Source organism: Microcaecilia unicolor, chromosome 2 (genome assembly GCF_901765095.1).
Source record: "Microcaecilia unicolor chromosome 2, aMicUni1.1, whole genome shotgun sequence".
Classification (NCBI taxonomy): Eukaryota; Metazoa; Chordata; class Amphibia; order Gymnophiona; family Siphonopidae; genus Microcaecilia; species Microcaecilia unicolor.
The window spans coordinates 205,813,037-205,832,832 of record NC_044032.1 but is presented as its reverse complement, the minus strand read 5'-3'; the positions used below and the strand labels follow the sequence as shown (position 1 = coordinate 205,832,832).

The 19,796-nt window shown below is 43.2% G+C and overlaps 1 protein-coding gene across 2 annotated transcripts in view; it reads right to left on the bottom strand.

The window, feature by feature from the left end:
- PTCH1 (patched 1) overlaps nucleotides 1-19,796 on the bottom strand; it is a 116,194-nt gene that overhangs the window by 19,365 nt on the left and 77,033 nt on the right. For both annotated transcript variants that reach the window (XM_030193648.1, XM_030193647.1), the window contains exons 16-19: nucleotides 16,160-16,302; nucleotides 11,337-11,520; nucleotides 5,452-5,732; nucleotides 1,923-2,060 (exon numbers count right to left, since the gene is read on the bottom strand). In XM_030193648.1, coding sequence (XP_030049508.1) covers nucleotides 1,923-2,060; nucleotides 5,452-5,732; nucleotides 11,337-11,520; nucleotides 16,160-16,302 — 746 coding nt within the window. The remainder of the gene's footprint in view (nucleotides 1-1,922; nucleotides 2,061-5,451; nucleotides 5,733-11,336; nucleotides 11,521-16,159; nucleotides 16,303-19,796) is intronic.

The window sequence follows — 19,796 nt, the reverse complement described above, 5'->3', positions numbered from 1 at the left end:
AACACACTTCCATTTTATATCTACCCAATATCCCACCAATTCCTTGGCCTTTTTTTTTTGAGGGGGCAGGGCGGGGCATGCACTCTACCACCCTCCACTCTCAATCCTATTCAAATTACAGCTTTCAAAAGGAGAAAAATAATTCATAAAGCTGAAAAAAAAAAAAGTTAACAGCTGATTTTCTACATTTTTTCCTATTAATGGCCATATATTAATATAGCCATTACTGCACGGCCATTTAAAAAAAAAAAAAAAAAAAGGTTGCCACCTGAGAACTTATCACCCATTTTGTAGGCAGTAAGGGTTCATGTGTTATTCTTGCACTAACATAGATGTGCTGTTTTGTGCAGGATCACCCACCCAAAAAAATAAAATACATTTTTTTTAGCATGCAGTTAGTGTTCACACATTTGGCTCCTAACGCGGCTTAGTAACGCGGCCCTTAAGTCTACAGCGGATGAGCAACTACACAGCTTCTGAGATTATGAAAGTTAGGCCTGAAATATCACAAAGGATCTTCTGCAGGTTCTACATGTGAAAAAGTTATTATAAGAACTGTATAGGTAGACATGAACATGTGCCCACATAAGCACGCACACTTTTTTTTTTTTTTTTTTTACATGATCCATGTGGAGGCGCTGTGAGGCTCATACATGCACCTGCCTCAAAGCAGGTGTCCATTTGTGAACCACTGGGGAAAATTTTGGAAGCCTATTTTATAAAAAGGCACATAAGAAACTATGTTACCTTTATCAAATAGGTACCTTTTGGAAAATTAAACAAACCAAAAAAAAAAAAGACACACTCTTATCATCCGATTAAGTTAGGGTGATAAGAGGATAAATTCAAACAGTACGTTATGCATCACATACAATTTCTGTTTTACCGACTGCAGCTAGACCAGGGGTGCCCAATCTCAGTCTTCGAGGGCCGCAATCCAGTCAGGTTTTCCCCAATGAATACGAATATGATACTAGATGAGTTATCGTACCCAAACTGTGCATACAATTTATATCTTATGTCTAATGCCAGTCAGAAAATCACAAATTTCATTAAACTTTTGCCACCACTCTTTTTTACGCAAAATACAAACGCTATACAAAAAAACCCATCCTAAGCATAAACAAATGTCCTGAGCCAATCTGTAACAAAGTTACACTTTTAAATTAGCAAGGAGTCTTCTGAAAAACAGTGCTGCATTTGTAATCCCAAAAAGTCTTATCTTTGAGCAGTGCAATCTTGTAGGCTCCTTATTTTTCTATCGGCTTCATGGTTAGCTGAAGAACAGGGATAAGAATCACAGTCCAAGCTCTGTGATGCTGTAACACAGCATTATCTCTTTAACATAAACCCAACATAACATGAATGAGATCTATTTGCATGAACTGCTTCCATTGCATGCAAATATCTTGTGCATATTCACTGGGGAAATCCTGAAAAACCCAACTGGACTGCGGCCCTTGAGGACCGAGGTTGGACACCCCTGAGCTAGACAGAGGAGATAACCAGACACTGGAGGCTTCAGCACTGATTCCCAAACCTGTCCTGGAGGAACCACAGCCAGTCAAGGTTTACAGGACATCCACAATGAATATGCATGAGAGATTTGCGTTCACTGCCACCTTGGCATGCAAGTCTACCTCATGCATATTCATTGTACATATCCTGATTGGCCGAGAACAGGTTTGGGAATCACTGAGTTATAGGTTAAACTAGGACATTTATTGTTTGTCTCACTCTTCAATACCTTCAGAAGGTTTGAAAGAAAATAGGATTTGAACCTTGGCTTCCTTGGTTCTTAAATTCATTCTTCTATCATCCCTCCACCCCCACTTTACAGTAGCTTTTATTTTTTTGCTTTATTTCTAACTCACAACACATGGATGCAGTTTTAGTGCAACACTAGCAGGGGTTCAACATACCAAGGCAACATGGACGGTAAATTCTACTCCTATGCCAACGGAGGCGATGAGAATGACCACAGGCACTGCGCTCAGCTTTATCCCAATCAACCCCATCATTCCGAAGAGCTCCACGGTCATCAGAGCTAGGACTAGCACCTGCAGAGGGGGGACAGAAGGAAATGGAGCTTTTGGAGGGAACGGAGAAAGCACAATTTAAAAAAGTACCACACAGTTTCACTGCCTGAGCAGCCTCGTACCACAGACAGAAAGGATACGAACCCACTGCAAACAAATCTCACTAAAGTCAGATTAAGTAACTCTTCCTGCTTTTCACCCAACACAACCCAAGAATTAATGACAGGCATGGCCAGTGTCGATCACATTTTCTGTTGCTATTTAGGACAACTGTTTCCCGGTCAAACAGTGGCTCTTGTACAGAGCCCGCTGAAACAAAGATCTTCAGTTTCTGTCAAAAAACTGAATCTATGACCGAAACTGGCTGTTTGCGTTCAGCTGAGACCGAAGAGTAAGACTAAACTGGCTCTACCCCATCCAACCACAGTGTGCCTCTCTCCTAATTCGACCCCCCTTACCCTTTGCAAACCCACCCCCTCGGCGGCAGCTCCTCCTGGGTCTTTGGTGGTAGTAGGTGCAGGAGCGATTCCCACTTGGATCCTACTTCAAAATGGCTTCTGGGTCTTCCAGCGAGTTTTGCTAGACTGTCACTGGAGGTCACGGCAACCATTTTGAGACTGGAACCGGCACAGGCAGGAGTTGTTCCTATCCATGTAGGGGAAACCTATCCTGCTGTAAGTCAGAGTGGTAAGGACTGTGGTGCACAGGGCAAAGGTGGTGCACTCTGGACTTGGTGCAGATATGGTAGATGAGGAAATGGGTATGGGAGAGGCACCTTTCAGAGTGACAGCAGGAGTTATGGGGGGAAAGGTGGAAAATGACCATGGGGAGCTGGAGGGGATACCGAGAGAAAGTTACTTCTAGGAATGAGAGGGGGCATTGAGACTGCATGCTTGGCTCATGAGGCGTTGGGGGTCAGCGGTGGCTTAGCAGGGGCACAAGAATAGACAGACTCCTCTGGTAAAATTTCACCAGGTGTCAGCTAGTACATATAAATTTAAATAAAAATAAACCCTATTGTATTTATAGGATATTAAACACGGGCCAATGTTCAGGGCTTCTCCCCCCCCACCCCTTTTTTTTTTTTTTTTAAACACCTGCAGTGGTGATAAAAAAAAAAAAAAAATCCAGATAGTCAACACCAGTGTTTTGGTTGCAGCCAACACCAAATATCCAGACAGAGTGACCATGCTTTCCAGATAGTGATGATAGCCAGCCAAACCTCAATCCGCTAGCTAATCAGATACTCAGGGCATGACTGAAATTCAGTGCTGACTTGATCTGGATAGTTATCTGGTAAGTGGTGATTATTTAGACCATTAACCCAGATTACTGCTGGCCCTGCCCCCCCCCCCCCCCCCCCCCCCCCGGCACTATCCAAACAAGACTATTTTTAGCACCACTAATAGCCTTGACCAACGCACTTAACTGGAGAGCAGGTGCCGTCATCCAGATAAATGCTTTCAAATAAATATTCACCAAACAGGGTTTAAATACAGCCTGCCATTTGCAGGAAAAATTTTAATTCATGCCTTGTGCTGTTTGTGAAAGCTCAAATATGTATCTGTCATTTTAAGAAGTGGAATTTCAAAAGCTTGGGCCTACAAAGGAAAACACCTTTTTGGTTTCGATAAATCGCATATCCACTTAATAAGGAGTACACAGAACAGGCTGAGAAGAGTAAATTCCTTTCTGAGGTACACAGCACTCTAATATCTTTAAAATAGGACCCTGACAAATATTAAAGCTAAGATCCTGAACCAAATCCTAAAGGCTGCTGGTAACCAGTGAAGACGTACTAAATCTGGGATAATCTCATGTTTCTAAAAGCTGACAGTCACCATTTTCTGACGTAAAGCATGTGATGGTGTGAATTGATGTTTTTTAAAGGATGAAGCTGGGGGGACAGTTTGGTAGCACTGGACAATCCCCAACAAGAAAGGAGGAAGCAAGGCAATGACCTGATGAGGACCCATAGAGAAACATCCACGGCCCGCACAGGGCTAGGAAGAGGGTAGTTGTAGTTCTTAAGAAAAGAAAAATGAAACTTGCATAGAAGATACTGGAGAGGAACAAGATGTGGAAAAGAAGGTGGAAAGAGAGAAAACAAAAATTAAGGGAAGACAGGGGTAAAGTCTTAATACCTCACAAGCTAACAGTTCAGAAGCCCAGCCTCTTCCTTCCCAAAGTAGGTACCCCACCACCACCAATCTCTCCATGCCTGGAAACAGTGGCAATGAAATATGTGACCTGTGATTAGTACAAGTCCATCAGTAGGTCCACCCAGGCTTCCTATTTGGTAAAGGAACCCGTGTGGCAGGCAGTTCAGCTGGGCGGCCTGTGATCATGCAGTAGCTGATGGGCCATGTGCTCCCTGTCTGCTAATTCTAGGTCATTGCAGCTGCTAGGAAAGGACAATGTAATAGTCATTTTCCCCCCCATTTGTCTGGTTAAGTTATGGCAGAGGAGGAGAGGCCGGGGAGCAGATTTAATAGATCTCTGATGCAAGGAGATGACAGCACATACCGTCATAAGAGTAAGGATAAGAGGGATGCAGGATAAGACAAGTAACAAACTCTCTTTTCAAGACGGAAACAACTGATCTGTAAGCAAAGACAATGCCAAAGTGGCCATTTACAATGAGGTGAGTGTCCTGCCCTTGCTCTGAATGCCTAACTAGTAAGGGGGCTGCCAGCTAGTGAACTCTCCTGCACAGCTCACTAACCTTTCCTCACATACAGCCTCTGTCCAATCCACACGTCTGCTCAGTTACAAAACGCATGTCTGGACAGACAAAACTTTAGGGACAAACGTACAGGTAAAATTACTAGCATTTCAAACACAAACACTACAAGTCACCTGACAACTGACCCAGTCAGCATAGCAGTCAGTCACTTTATCGATTATCTGCGTTCTGAACAATACACATTTCAAGTTGGCTAAAGGTTTCACTTACAGATATAGAAAAGAGCAACAAATGAAAAACAAAAAAAACAAATATGAAAAAGCTGAGCCGGAGAACTTTAAAATGAAGACGTTTTTTGGAAAGGGGGGGGGGGGGGGGGGGGGGGGGGGGAGCGGCAGACACTATGCGTCCAGGGATGTTTGATTAGATTGTGGATTTAGAAAGAACAGCTGCATGGGGTCTTGAAGGAGGGAGGTTTAGATGTCAGATGAGTGTGTGAGAAAGTTTCAACGTTAAGCAAAACAAATGGGGCCTATTTTTTGTTTAAAAACATGCACTCTTACCAGACAGCTTTCCCTCACCTCTATCCAAAGTTGAATAAATACAGCATGAATGATGTAAGGTACATGCGTCTCCAGTGGCTCAGACATAAACAAACCTTTCCTGAATGAGACCAGACCCATGTCGGAAGGAATCCCACCGTAACAAAGACCCTTGTTGACTTACTATGATTGCAGCAGTCCAGGGGTTGAGGAGGAAGAGGGCGCAGACCAGGAAGGTACAGGCCAGGACCACGCTGATGGACAGGAGCAGCCAGTGCCGGAGCCCCAGGTACTGTTCCCAGAACAAGAAGGGATAGCCATTGGGGTAGCTGGCTACACCCAGCTGCGTGTAGTTGTTACAGATGGCCCTCACTTTCTCTATTGCCCCCACAAAGTCCGACGTCTCCTGCAGGCCGTTGAGGTAGAAAGGAAACTGGGCATATTCAATGGGCTCAGCTGCTGGAACTGGGGGTGGGAAAACATTAAATGGTTAATTGAGAAATAGAAAACTGTTCTATCAGTATCTGGAGGCAAGATCTGATACAGAAACGGCTTTAAAAACATTACAAATATCAAATTTTGTAAAAGATTAGTGCTAGTTCTCTCAATGGATTCCAGTCAAAGCACAAACATCTTTGAGCTCCTTCATGCTGTGATCACAACAGGCCCCCAACCTGAAAGGCAATGAAAAAGTCATGTGCTATGCCAAAGCCGGCTGTTACTACATGTGGGCATGTGCTAATGTTTAAAGACCAATGGCTTCTTCTCACAACATACCACTTCTGCAATTAAAAAAAAAAAAAAAAAAAAAAAAAAGCAGCAGCAGCAGCTTTAAATAAAAACTCATGCGTTCCACTAGAAGGCAATAAAGAAATCCATTTCATAAAAATAAAAGCATGCTCTGACTCAGAAGATAAGTGGCAGACTTTTTGTGCAAACAACTACCATAATAGGAAAAATGTAATACAAATTTAAAAAAACACTTATTTGGGCTTGATTTTGAAGCAGGATTGCTTACATGTCCAAACAGGCGTCTAGTCTGAGCTTATTTTACAAAGGGCAACAATACCACCCACATCTCCATATAAAGTGTGCACTGGATCCGCTGTCCAAATACCAGCTTTAAAAGGGGTATAAATATCTGTGCACATGCTCCAAGCATGTACCATCTCACGTTCACACAAACCACAGAAGTAAACCACATAAGAACATAAGAAAATAATTGTAGCCATACTGGGTCAGACCAATGGTCCATCTAACCCAGTATCCTGTTCCCATCAGTGGCCAAGCTAGGTCACAAGTACCTGGCAGAAACCCATTGTGGCAACATTCCATGCTACAAATCCCAGGGCAAGCAGTTGCTTCTCCCTATCTGTCTCAATTGCAGTCTGTGGACTTTTCCTCCAGGAACTTGTCCAAGCTAACCACTGTTACCACATCCTCTTGCAAAGTGTTCCAGAGCTTAACTATTCATTGAGTGAAAAAAATATTCCCTCCTATTTGTTTTAAAATTATTTCTATGTAACTTCCTTGAGTGTCCCCTAGTCTTTGTATTTTTGGAATGAGTAAAAAATATTGACTTACTTCTACTTGTTCTACATCACTCAGGATTTTGTAGATCTCAAATCATATCTCCCCTCATCTGTCTCTTTTGCAAGCTGAACAGCCCTAACCTCTTTAGTCTTTCCTCATACGAGAGGAGTTCTATCCCCTTTATCATTTTTGTCGCTCTTCTTCGAACCTTTTTAAAATTCTGCTATATCTTTTTTGAGATATGGCGACCAAAACAGAACACAATACTCAAGGTGAGGTCGCACCATGGAGCGATACAGAGGCATTAGTATTTTCAGTCTTATTCACCATCCCTTTCCTAATAATTCCTAGCATCCCGTTTGCTTTTTTGGTTTCTGCCACACACCAGGCAGAAGATTTCAGTGTATTATCTACAACTACACCTAGATCTTTTTCTTTAGTGCTGACCTCCAAGGTGGACAGTAGTTATCAGGTAACTGATTTGGATTATTCTTTCCAATGTGCATCACCTTGCATTTGTCCACATTAAATTTCATCTGCCATTTAGATGTCCAGTCTTCCAATTTCCTTCACAGTCCGCACGGTGTTTTAACAACCTTGACTAGATGTGTGTCATCTGCAAACTGAATCACTTCATTTGTCGTTCCAATTTCCATATCACTTATAAATATGTTAAATAGCACCGGTCCCAAGATCCTTGCGGCACTCCATTATTCATCCTCCACCTTTGAGAGAAATGACCATTTAATCCTACCCTCTGTTTTCTGTCCAATAAGCAATTCCTAATCCACACTAGAGCACTGCCTCCTTTTAATTTTCTCAGGAGCCTCTCATGAGGAACCTGATCAAAAGCATTCTGAAAATCTAGATATACTACATCAACCAGTTCACCTTTATCCACATGTTTATTCACGCCTTCAAAGAAATGAAGCAAATTGGTGAGGAAAGACTTCCCTTGGCTGAACCCATGCTGACTCTGTCCCATTAAACCATATTTGTCTATGTGTTCCGTAATTTTATAATAGTTTCCACTATTTTTTCCCCACTATTTTGCCTGGCACAGAAGTCAGGCTTACTGGTCTGTAATTTCCCCGATCACCCCTGGAACCCTTTTTAAGAATCGGCGTCACACTGGCCACCCTCCAATCTTCAGGTACTATGGACGATTTTAACGACAGGTTACATATTACTAACAGCAGATCAGCAATTTCATGCTTGAGTTCTTTGAGTACACTTGGATGTATGCCATCCGGTCCAGGTGATTTACTACTCTGTCAATTTGGCTCAGTACATCTTCCAGGTTCACCGAGATTTCTTTCAGTTCCTCGGCATCATCACCCTTGAAAACCATTTCCGGTACAGGCAGATCTCTTACATCTTTTTCTGTAATGACCGAAGCAAAGAATTCATTCATTCAGCTTCTCTGCTATGGCCTTGTCCTCCCCGAGTGCCCCTTTTTTGCGCTTCGTGATCTAACAGTCCCATAGATTCACATGCTGACTTTCTGCTTCTGATGTACCTGAAAACGTTGTTACTGTTTTAGTTTCTGTGGCAAGTTTCTCTTCATATCCTTTTAGCCTTCTTTATTAATGCTTTGCATCTGATTTGCCAGTGCTTATGTTGCTTCTTATTTTCTTTATCTGGGTCCTTTTTTCATTCTTTGAAGGACAATCTATTGGCTGTAATAGCCTCTTTTATTTCATTTTTTTTTAACCATGCTGGCTATCGTTTTCTCTTCTTTCCACCTTTATAAATATCTGGAATGCATCTGGGCTTTCAAGATGGTATTCTTGAATAATGACCATTCCTGGATTTAGTATCCTAACCTTAGCAGCCAATCCTTTTTGCTTCTTTTTAACCATTTTCCTCATTTTATTATAGTCACCCTTTCGAAAATTAAATGCAGCTACAACAGATTTCCTTTGTGGGCTCATTCCAGATAGTAGCTTGATCATGTTATGATCACTGTTGCCCAGGGGACCCAACATTGCCACCTCTTGGCACTATGCCCTGCACGCGATCAAGGACCAGATGCAAAATGGCTCCCCCTCTCGTCGGTTCCTGGACCTGTTGCTCCAAGAAGCAGTCGTTTATTACATCTAGAAAATGTTATCTCCCTGATGTAACATCTATCTGTTCGTTCTGTGCCGGCAGACGGTAGTACAGCCTTACAAGAATACTCCTTCCCTTCACACATGGAATTTCTATCCACGTCCCTGGAACATCTATGCTCAGACAGCATGAGGGACTGGTCTGACTTACTTATCAAGAGCACGCACATATTTTTCATGTGTGTGCTTTTTATACATATACAGTTGCACAATTAAAGACCTTTCCTGCATTTAAAATGGGCTTTAGAAAATTAGCCCCTGCCTTCCCTGAAGCAAGGATTTCTCGGGGAAACCTGACATGTTTGGTTGCTTTCATGTTATGGTGAACTTTAATTGTTCATGAACTTTTGTGTTTTTGGTCCTGCAACGTTAACAGTCCCGTGGAAGCAAGAATAAGAAAAGTGGATCACGGCACTGGGGCAGTCAGCTGCTACTGCTGTGTGTTCCAGACCCTGCAGGCTCCTCCAAACTGACTTTGCTAAACATGATTTGTCCTATTATGATCTCAACTATAAATTTCATTCTGACAAGATCTGGCTGAATGCCACAGAGCTCCAGGGGTGGGAGATGGCACAGAAAGCCTCGCCTGTTACATCCAGTCCAGTTTCCAGGGGCTAAACCCAGCCTACCTCTATCAATCTGTCTTTCCCAGCACCACTCTCTCTCCACCACCCCTTTTGCTCCACCCAGCAGCCACAAGCTAAATCACAGCTGAGACTGCAGCACCTGAGCGAGCACAGACTAATACAGGGGGTTCTCTCCTCCATACAAAGCAGACACTGCAGCAAGTGCTCTACAGACTGGGAGTGCTGTTGCTGCCCATCCAGCCAGAAACAATTAAGGAGGACATCAAAGAAAAAAAAAAAGCCATAGCAGATTTCCTCTGTACCCCCCCCCCCCATTTCTCGCCTGTTCTCTGAAAATGAACGGTTTTCCTTCTCCGTTATACTCACACCTAAATCCTTGCATATGTTTTTAATATGTTATTACAGACAGCATGCATGGGAAGTCTGAAGGGCTAAATCTATCAATGAATGGCTCCGCCTAACACAAGACTTATCTCTACTTCAGGAAGCAGGTGAAAGCTTGGCTCTTCAACCAGGCCTTTAATGGCAGAAGTAACTAAACTGTTAGTCTCACTCACACAAGGAGTGACATGGGCTGCACATACTGCAGCGGGACATGTTTATGCACTCCTACCCTAGCTGAGATAATATTTAACCATCTCTCTGACCTCATGTGCAACTTTCTTTAAATCAGTCACCTTACTTTCTAACTCTTCCTACTTTCTTACCTATCCATATGTTACATCTTTGCTTTACCCTTCACTATCAATTATAATGTTCTTTTACGTATTGTGTTGACATTGTAAGTAGTATACCATGCCATACTTTATATATAAAACTCTGCTGCCCGTCTCATCTTCCGCCAGGGTCGCTTTACTCATACTACCCCTCTCCTCAAGACCCTTCACTGGCTCCCTATCCGTTTTCGCATCCTGTTCAAACTTCTTCTACTAACCTATAAATGTATTCACTCTGCTGCTCCCCAGTATCTCTCCACACTCGTCCTTCCCTACACCCCTTCCCGTGCACTCCGATCCATGGATAAATCCTTCTTATCTGTTCCCTTCTCCACTACTGCCAACTCCAGACTTCGCGCCTTCTGTCTCGCTGCACCCTACGCCTGGAATAAACTTCCTGAGCCCCTACGTCTTGCCCCATTCTTGGCCACCTTTAAATCTAGACTGAAAGCCCACCTCTTAACATTGCTTTTGACTTGTAACCACTTGTAACCACTCGCCTCCACCTACCCTCCTCTCTTCCTTCCCGTTCACATTAATTGATTTGATTTGCTTATTTTTTATTTTTGTCTATTAGATTGTAAGCTCTTTGAGCAGGGACTGTCTTTCTTCTATGTTTGTGCAGCGCTGCGTATGCCTTGTAGCGCTATAGAAATGCTAAATAGTAGTAGTAGTATATTGTTATTTGAATATATTTTTTACTGCTGTAATTGCCTATTGCTCATGTTTGATCTATTCTTACTGTACACCGCCTTGAGTGAATTCCTTCAAAAAGGCGGTAAATAAATCTTAATAAATACAATAAATAGAAGTACTAACCCATTTTGCTTGCGACTTACATCTTCCAAAACAATAAGTTCTGAACATGTGGAGGATGATACATCAGTGGCATTAATGGTTTCGGTTAAAATCTTTTTGTTCATTTTAGTTTATCAGTCCACTCCTGGTCTGGGGAGCGTGCCAGGTGCCCTTGACCTGGATTGGCCACTGTCGGTGACAGGATGCTGGGCTAGATGGACCTTTGGTCTTTCCCAGTATGGCACTACTTATGTACTTATGTACCTCACAGAAAGGGAAGGGAGGGGCAGCACAAACTCTACTCCCAGCTGTAGTACCACTTACTTCTTGTCCTCGTTTCTGGCATATAGTCGGCTTTGTCGTGGACCCATTCAGGTGGGTGAGGTCGGATGTTGGCTTGGGAGGCTGCATAAGCCACGGGGTCGTTGCTAACCCAGGCTGTCAGGTAGATGTAGAAGGCATTTGGGTTAATGATCCCATCTGCATCCACGAGCCGCTGTTTCGTCAACTGCAAAAGTGAACAGATGAGAAGACTTTTTTCAGATGAGGGTTCTGCTTTTTAATACTCCCCAGAGCACAGTCACGTGGAAGACGAGAGCTGCCCATTTCCTTGAGGAAGCATTTCAGTCAGCATAGTTCAAATGCTAGTGGGGGGGGGGGAGGGGGGGAGAAGAGGTGTACAGTGCTAAGACATACTTCTGTGCAACTTTAAAGGGAGAAAAAGGCCAATATTTTAAAAACATTTTAAAAGAGATACAACCTTCAACCCTTGCCCTTCAACCCCTTGCCGAGTCTAGCTGGATGTTTGTGGATGCTGTAACTTCACTCTGGTCATAGTAAAGAACAGTGAACAGAAGCTGAAATGGGTCCGAGTTAGGTGCGATTTTAAAGATGAAGAGGAAGCCAAGACCTGAAATGGCCTGCTAATGGGGACTGTGAACAAAGTACAGCAGAGACAACTGTGAAGGGCAGTGGCAGGAAAAGGTTGAGAGGTTAGGTGAAAGACATAAGGGGGTGATGGAAGGAGAGGAGCAAGCCAGTGCTAGGTTGTCTGTGTGACTTTATATGCTTAACCACCGGAAGTGGTACAAAACCAGATGACAAAGTTTTGCTGGGCAAACTGCATGTGTCTACTGTGATGCCTATGGAGGTGTAAGGACCCTCTTTGAGAAACCAAGACCCCGACATACGAAAATGTAACTGCTTACTCATTTACATTTTAAGAGCAAAGCGAACTAAACAGCTTTGGTTACATCTCAGAAACTGCCTTTCACCATCTAAGGCACTGGATCCCCCCTCCCTTCCCCGCAGCCAAGGCATAGCAAGCAGGCTTAAGCATTTATATTTGCATCTAGACCATTACCCTCTGCTGTTAACAGTGAAAGAAATGCCGTACTGGGAATGGAAGTGCTATGAAGAAAACAGTACTCCATCTCCTTTCTGAGTTGTGTGTATTTGGAATTGCTGGGTGCTAAGGTTGCAGTCTGAAAGTGTCTGTGAGGGGTAGGTAGTAGCAGTTTGCTCCAGGGCTGCCAGCAAACAAGTATTGCCACAAACTCTGCCTGGATGCAAACTGCCATGTGAAAAACAGAAAAAAAAAAAAAAGAATAAGGTACAAAGCCTAGATTCCAAGGTCTGCATTCAATTAATCCATGGGATACATAGCAACTGTACTGTCTTTGCCTTTGGAACAGCAGGGTCCTGCAATATTACCTGCCTCTCCCCCCATGGCTGCCTCACACTTTTCTTCCTTCCAGTTAGGAGAAAATTAGCTCAGGGGTGCAAAGTTCAGGAACTTCTGTTCCACAAGAAACCTAGACACAGATCAAAACCCAGCCTGCTGGGGCATCATTTTTAAATATCCTCTCTCTCTCTTCTCAGAACCTGTTTCCAACCAGCACAGGACCAGGCAGCACATGTAGCTTAAATCAATATTTCCCCAAGTTGGTCCCGGAGTACCCCTTGCCAGTCAGGTTTTCAGGATAGCCACAATGAATACGCACGAAAGAGATCTGCATATACAAATCAGTGTATACAAAATCACCTTCATGCATATTTATTGTGGATATCCTGAAAACTTGACTGGACTGGCAAAGGGGTACTCCAGGACCAACTTGGGAAACACTGGCTTAATACATACAAGCTACAAATTGGCACTCAACACAGTATTTTTTTTTTTTTAGATACAAAATAAAAGGAAGCACTTTACAAGGATCATCATTGAAAGCGAGGCCTTCCTGCCCTGAAGGCATAAGAGAAACTCAACTGAAGTAGCTGTTCACCACTTGCAAATCTTATTTTGCTATAATACATTTTATTAAATCTTCTCTTTTCTATGGCTTGCTCTTTCCTTAGTCAACAGGCACTAGTTAGGGAACGATACATCTCCTGGTTCCAGAACAGACAGGCATCCAACACATCCATAAACAAATGCATTCTAGATACACTTTTTTTGTTTTGTTACATTTGTACCCCGCACTTTTTCCCCACTCATGGCAGGCTCAATGCGGCAGGCAATGGAGGGTTAAGTGACTTGCCCAGAGTCACAAGGAGCTGCCTGTGCTGGGAATCGAACTCAGTTCCTCAGTTCCCCAGGACCAAAGTCCACCACCCTAACCACTAGGCCACTCCTCCACTCACAGAAGAACTGGAATTGCATCTAGTAAGAAGGGCATTTAATCCTCAAGATTCAGCAATCGCCCTGTGCCTAACAGCACCTGGTGGTGGGACATTAATAATTTGCCACCATACTGCACATGTTCTGTATCTCAACCTAAACACATCAAGAGTTCTGCTCTTTTCTGATCTAAGGCCTGGATTTGTGACAAGAGGATGAACGTGCCTCCAGAGTAGGTTAACTCAGTCCTACAAACTCAAGGCTCCTGTCACAGGAGAACCCTTTAGCCTTGCATGACCCTGTGTACTAAGAGGAGGTTGGCTCTCTCGGCAATAGCAAATTAAATTTCAGCAAGGCAAATGCATCGAACAAATCTGTTTCTTAAACTAAAATCCCTTTCCAAGTACCTTATTAAGACATTCTGTTTTATGATACAGAATTGTAAGAGCTAGAAATCCAATCTGCACATAATCCCTTGGTAAGCAAAAGAAGATGCCAGTTTACATGTCCTCAGTCTAACTGGATGCAACTTTTTTTTATTTTTTAAACAATGTTTCCTTTAATTCCAGCAAAGTTATGTAGAAAGCAGAGGTTTCGTTTAGTAAGAAGTGTTCTCGGGATGTATACAATTTATGACAATCCAGGACAAGGCACAAGACACTGCCTCGGCCTTCAAGTCAAACTAGTTTAGTGGGAGTATCTCAGGTGTAATTTAAAACATGTGTAGTTTTTAACCACCAGACTTTACTTACATCCGCTTTGAAAAGAAGGTTCCCTTTGAAAATTGACTCAGAGAAAAAGTATGTGAACAATCTGTATGGGGATTTTCTCCATGAAAACATATTACACACATTTTAGGAAGTCCAAATGCACGATTTCACTCCGTTCCGTGCCCTCCCCTCCCCCAAACGCCTCTCCTATATATGCGTATAGTTGGGCTTCATTTTCACACACAAAAAAGGCATGCTGGGTTATCCATGAAAAGGTCTTTGAAGCTTTAGATAATGGTCTTAAAAACCTCACATATTAATACTACACTTATTCACTAAACAATGAAAGTTTTCCTCTCTCAACATGTGCTGTAGACTCCAAGGTCCTCGCCATAAGATTTAAAGCCTATTTCTATATAAACGATTCAATACTGATCACAATTAGCACTTCAAGTCAGGGCTAGATGTAGTAAACACATGTTAATAGAGATCATTTACTGCAACTCTCATTTTATGCAGTGAGGCCTATTTACCAATCATGTGCGTTAGCGGTGTGAGCACACGCTGAGGTGATGGTGTCCTCAGTCTGTGAAACTCGCCAAGTATATTTGGTATTTATTAATTTACATTTCTGACTTTTAAAGCAATTTCCAGGAGCCCAATTACAAGCATGTTTCTGAAGCTTTAACCGAAGTAAGCAGAACAAGATAGGAGCAGTTATTGTCAAGTAAAACTCCAGCACTATGCAAATTGATGCAGATTCGATGAAAGACCGGGTCACTGCATCCATCCAGAATGTGACGGACACTCCTACTTGGGAACAGAGCAAGCATTTGTTTTGAAAAAAAACCCCGAGTCTGCGACCCTTTCTGCAGCCTCTCAGACAACCATTGTACAAAAATCTCGGTGACCACACAAGGAACCTTGCAGCAACTACACCCCGTAAGCTGAAAAACCATTCATTTGGCAAAACCTGACTGGATTGAAAAGGCCGTGCGCAATCCCATGCAACACGTCTAGGGCAACACAATGGCTAAGACGGTGCTTTCTGCCTAGCAGCTTAGACAGCTGGCTTTCTACAGTTCAACAACTCTCTTACTGAGTGAAATCTATCCGATTGTTTTGGGTCTCTCAAGCTACAGGAGCGAGGAAACTAAATACTAAAATCCCAATAATTAGAGGAAAAATGAGAGGGTGTCACACCCTCCCTCCCATTCAAGTTACTGGGATTAAGCATGGTCATACCATGCCTTCGGCAAACAAAAACAACCCTACCCCGCAAACCATTTTACATACACACGCATGTTCTTCTGTCACCTGCAACGTGATCCAATCGTTCATTACTATTGCGGTGGAGCAGTACAGCACTTAAAGAGCTTTTTTCCCCACAGGCACAGAATGGAAGGAGTCTTTTCAATTAAACAAAGGGTTTAGTTGAAAATTCCACCCCCCCCCCCCTCCTCCAATGTGAGGGTAATATCAAAACGAAGTGATCGCTGCTAAAAAAATAATTTGGATAATTCTGAGTGTATTTTCAGCCAACTGGGACTGCTGAATCTCTGGTCCCACCTTTTTGCAGTTCTACTTCAAAGGGTAGCACAGCGCTATTTTCTGTCTTTAAGCCCTGACTGCAGAATAACTGACCCTCCCTTAACGTTTTGCCCAGACGTCCGACTAAACTTATACACTCCTTGGGCCGGGAATTTGAATGGAAGCACTTTATGAATTAACTGAATAAATCAATGAAGTATCTACCACTTTTTGGTCTACTTCAAATGTGTGTTTCCATATGTTAAGAGGTCAAGACTACAATATCTTACCTGACTGACATCGATGGGCTTGTCTCTATTCCCCGTTTGCAGTAGAAGCTTGTAGGCCAAAACTGCATCATCTGAACCATTTTTGTAGTTGTTATAGGTGATCTTCCCAGCCTCCCATTCGTGATCAAAAACATCTTGAAGTCCTGGTGGGAATAAAGATGAGAAACTCAGAAGTTAGGATGCACAGAGAAACTAGCACCGTGAGCAAATGCCACCTTCTAAACATTCTTCTGGCTTATAGGTCTGAAGAGTCCCTGTAAGTTGCTAGCTCCTGACCACAGTGCAAGAGTTCAAGAGGCTGTGAACCCCCTCCCACATAGAGCAGCTTCAAAGGCACCCTTACACATCTTGGAATTCAGACAATTCATTATGGAATAGTGTTAGTTGGGAAGGTTCAGATGTAAGGAAATCTCTTGCCAGGTTTGAACTATGTCACCCTAGAAAAAGATCTCGTAGCTGAAGAGATGAACATTTTAACCGATACATTTTTAAAGGGGAGGGGGGAGAGGTTGCTTATATATGATGAAGCAGCCAGCTGCAAAGCCTACATTATAGGCCAGTGGTCTACAATTTTTGAAGTGGGGGGTCACATTGGCAAAAAAAGACAATTATAGAGCCAGGGTTGATAAAGTGGATGGTGTCCAAAGTCCTGGGTAGGACGGAGGTGTGTGTGTGTGTGGGGGGGGGGGGGGGGGGGGGGGGGGCATCCAATGTTCCCTCTAATTTTTGCTAACCCATATCTGCATGAAAAAGGTTTAGGCAAGTTTTCAGCCTTAATTCAATGTTTGCGGTGTAGCCTATGTTCACAATAAAGAAAGCCAACAAAAACTGTGTGTGTACTCGCTAAGCGTGTGCGCTTCTTTTCTGACCTGCGTGCGTGCACGCACAGCTTTAGAGAGAACACTCCCCTCTCCAATGATATTGCCAGCCCTGCTACTCAGACACACTCAGAGCAAGGTGTGTGAATAAAATGAAATTTTCTCCAGATTCTCCCTTCATCCATATTTCCCCTAAAACTCTTCCCGCAATACACACTCCCTTCTAAACTCCCACCAGCCCCTTCTCCCAGTCAGCAGCCATCCTGTCCCCACTCTCTCCAACCCCCCCCCCCCCCCGGTTTGCTAATGCTCATGATGTTTCTCAAGAGTCTTGTTACAGGCGCTGCGTCTAGGTGGCTATTCTGTTTTCTTCCACGTGGCTCTCAGTAAGGTTGATCTGGGTGGTGTCCAAAATTCTTCACTTCTCGCACAGTCTCACAAGAACAGTGTGCGAGTCTGTACACCGCACAACAAACTCACCGAGATCTGCACAGTCCTGAAGGAAAACAGAGTAGCTCTGGAGACCCTGCTAACAGCAAGCCTCTGGATAAACATAGGGAAGTGGAGGGAGAGCACATACTGGAGTTGGACAGCTATATCGGGGGTGAATGGGGGATGTCACTGGCCCCAGGGCCTGGTCATGAAAAACATCGCTATAGTCTATTCTTGTTGCACAGATTTTGGATGAAGTTCAGTTGGGAAAATGTGCCATCATTAGTTATTAAAAAAAAAAAAAAAAAAAAAAAGATTTACACCACCTACAAGTTACCAACCATGACTGAAGCTGAGTACAATTAAAACCTAAAACATTCACCCCTACCCCTATTTCAGAGCATTTTTCTTCAATCACAGACACACACATCAGCGTACGATTCAAGGTTTAGAATACAGTACCAGGGGACTGTCAAAGAGCTGAAGGCAGCACTAACGTTAGGATCAACTGGACTGAAGTCTATTGCACCTTCGTGTCCAGAACTAATTAGCTCACCAAAATTCAAATGAATTCATTATGATGCCACATTATAAATATAACAGATCTTGTATGTTAAAATGCTAATAAGTGCTCAATATATAGTACAGGGGCAGTTCTATGAAGGGTGCTGCAAATTAGGCACCCAAAATCTAGGGGCAAAGTTAGCATTTAACGCAGGAAATTTATGTGCCTAAAGGGGATGGGACAACTTCCCTATGAGGGAAGGCTAAAGTGGCTAGGGCTCTTCAGCTTGGAGAAAAGACAGCTGAGGGGAGTAATGAATGGAGTGGACATGGGTAGACGTGAATCGCTTGTTTACTCTTTCTAAAAATACTAGGACTAGGGGGCATGCAATAAAGCTATAAAGTAGTAAATTAAAATGAAGCTGAGAAACTTTTTCTTCCCTCAATGTGTAATTAAAATCTGGAATTCGTAAAAGCAGTTAGCTTAGCTGGGTTTTAAAAAGGTTTGGATAGCTTTCTAAAGGAAAAGTCCACAGACCATTATTAAAATGGACTTTGGGAAAATCCACTGCTTATTTCTAGGATAAAGCAGCATAAAATGCATTGTACTGGTTTTGGGATCTTGCCAGGTACTTGTTGACCTGGATTGGCCACTGTTGAAACAGGATGCTGGGCTTGATGGCAATACTTATATTCTTATGTTATAGAATACAAGCATAAGTCAGCCATCAGGTACAAACACTATGCTGCTTTATGGTAGGTGCAAATGTACAACCTGCCTAAATGCAATTACGTGTACACTAACAATGGAAAACACCCCATGACCCACTTATGTGAACGCTGCCTTTACAGTTACCCTACAACACTTATCGCCCCACTATTCAGTCTGGTACAGCTCCTGGCCGGTTAAATAGCACTTCAAATCAGATATCAGCGAATATCAGCAGGCGATAGTTGTCTCCCACAGAATACTCCATCAGCGCTTAGCCGATCATGTTATACCGTGCGATACAGCTGGCTATCCGCTAGCTGGCAACCAAATTGGGCCACCAAAGTAGCAGGCCTATCTTTGGCCAGGTTCAACAACACCAGCTAGCACTGATACCGACTCGGCCGGCTAAGTTGAAACCTGCCAAAAATAAATTGGATATTCAATGCCAGTCACTGGAATGTCCCAGCACTGAATACTCAGGGCTCAACACCGATCACGGGGGATCAACCTGGCTAACTCCTGCAGTCTGTATGTCGGCCCCTTACACACTATTCTGTAACCGAAGTGTACATATGTGTTTGCCGTTCCCCCCCCCCACCTCATTTTGGCACTTCCATTGACTTCGTTTTAGTGTCAAACTTAGGAACTAGATGGAGCCACCTTTTAAATTACATCCTATATGCACATTTTTTTGAATGTTACCTGGTGGTGTATGCACAGTGCCAGAAATCAGCTACACGGTATTCCAGCCCTCTAAATCTGGCTCAGATGAAGAAAGATTTAAAAAAAAAAATCCATTGTAAAAGCAACTCTACTATTGCATTTCTCTTTCACCCATCTAGAAACCAGGTTTTGCTAACCCTGGGCCTAAGCATATCTCTAAAGCTAAACCTCACAGCAGCACAGATGAGCCTCAACAGAAGATCCAACAAGCTAAAGAAGCACCTGCAAAAGTGCAGGAGCGATGAGGGTGTGCACCAACCGCCTCGTGCTTCTGAAAGGCACCTGAAAAATCAGGAATTCCACCCCCCCCCCCCCTCAAAGAGAGGAGAAAAGACATATACACTACACCAATGCTGAGTTTTAAAAACAGCAACTCAGCTGCTCCTAGCGGAGAACGAGGGAACACAGTTCTCTCAATTTGTTCCATGTGTTCAACTTGTGCAGCTAA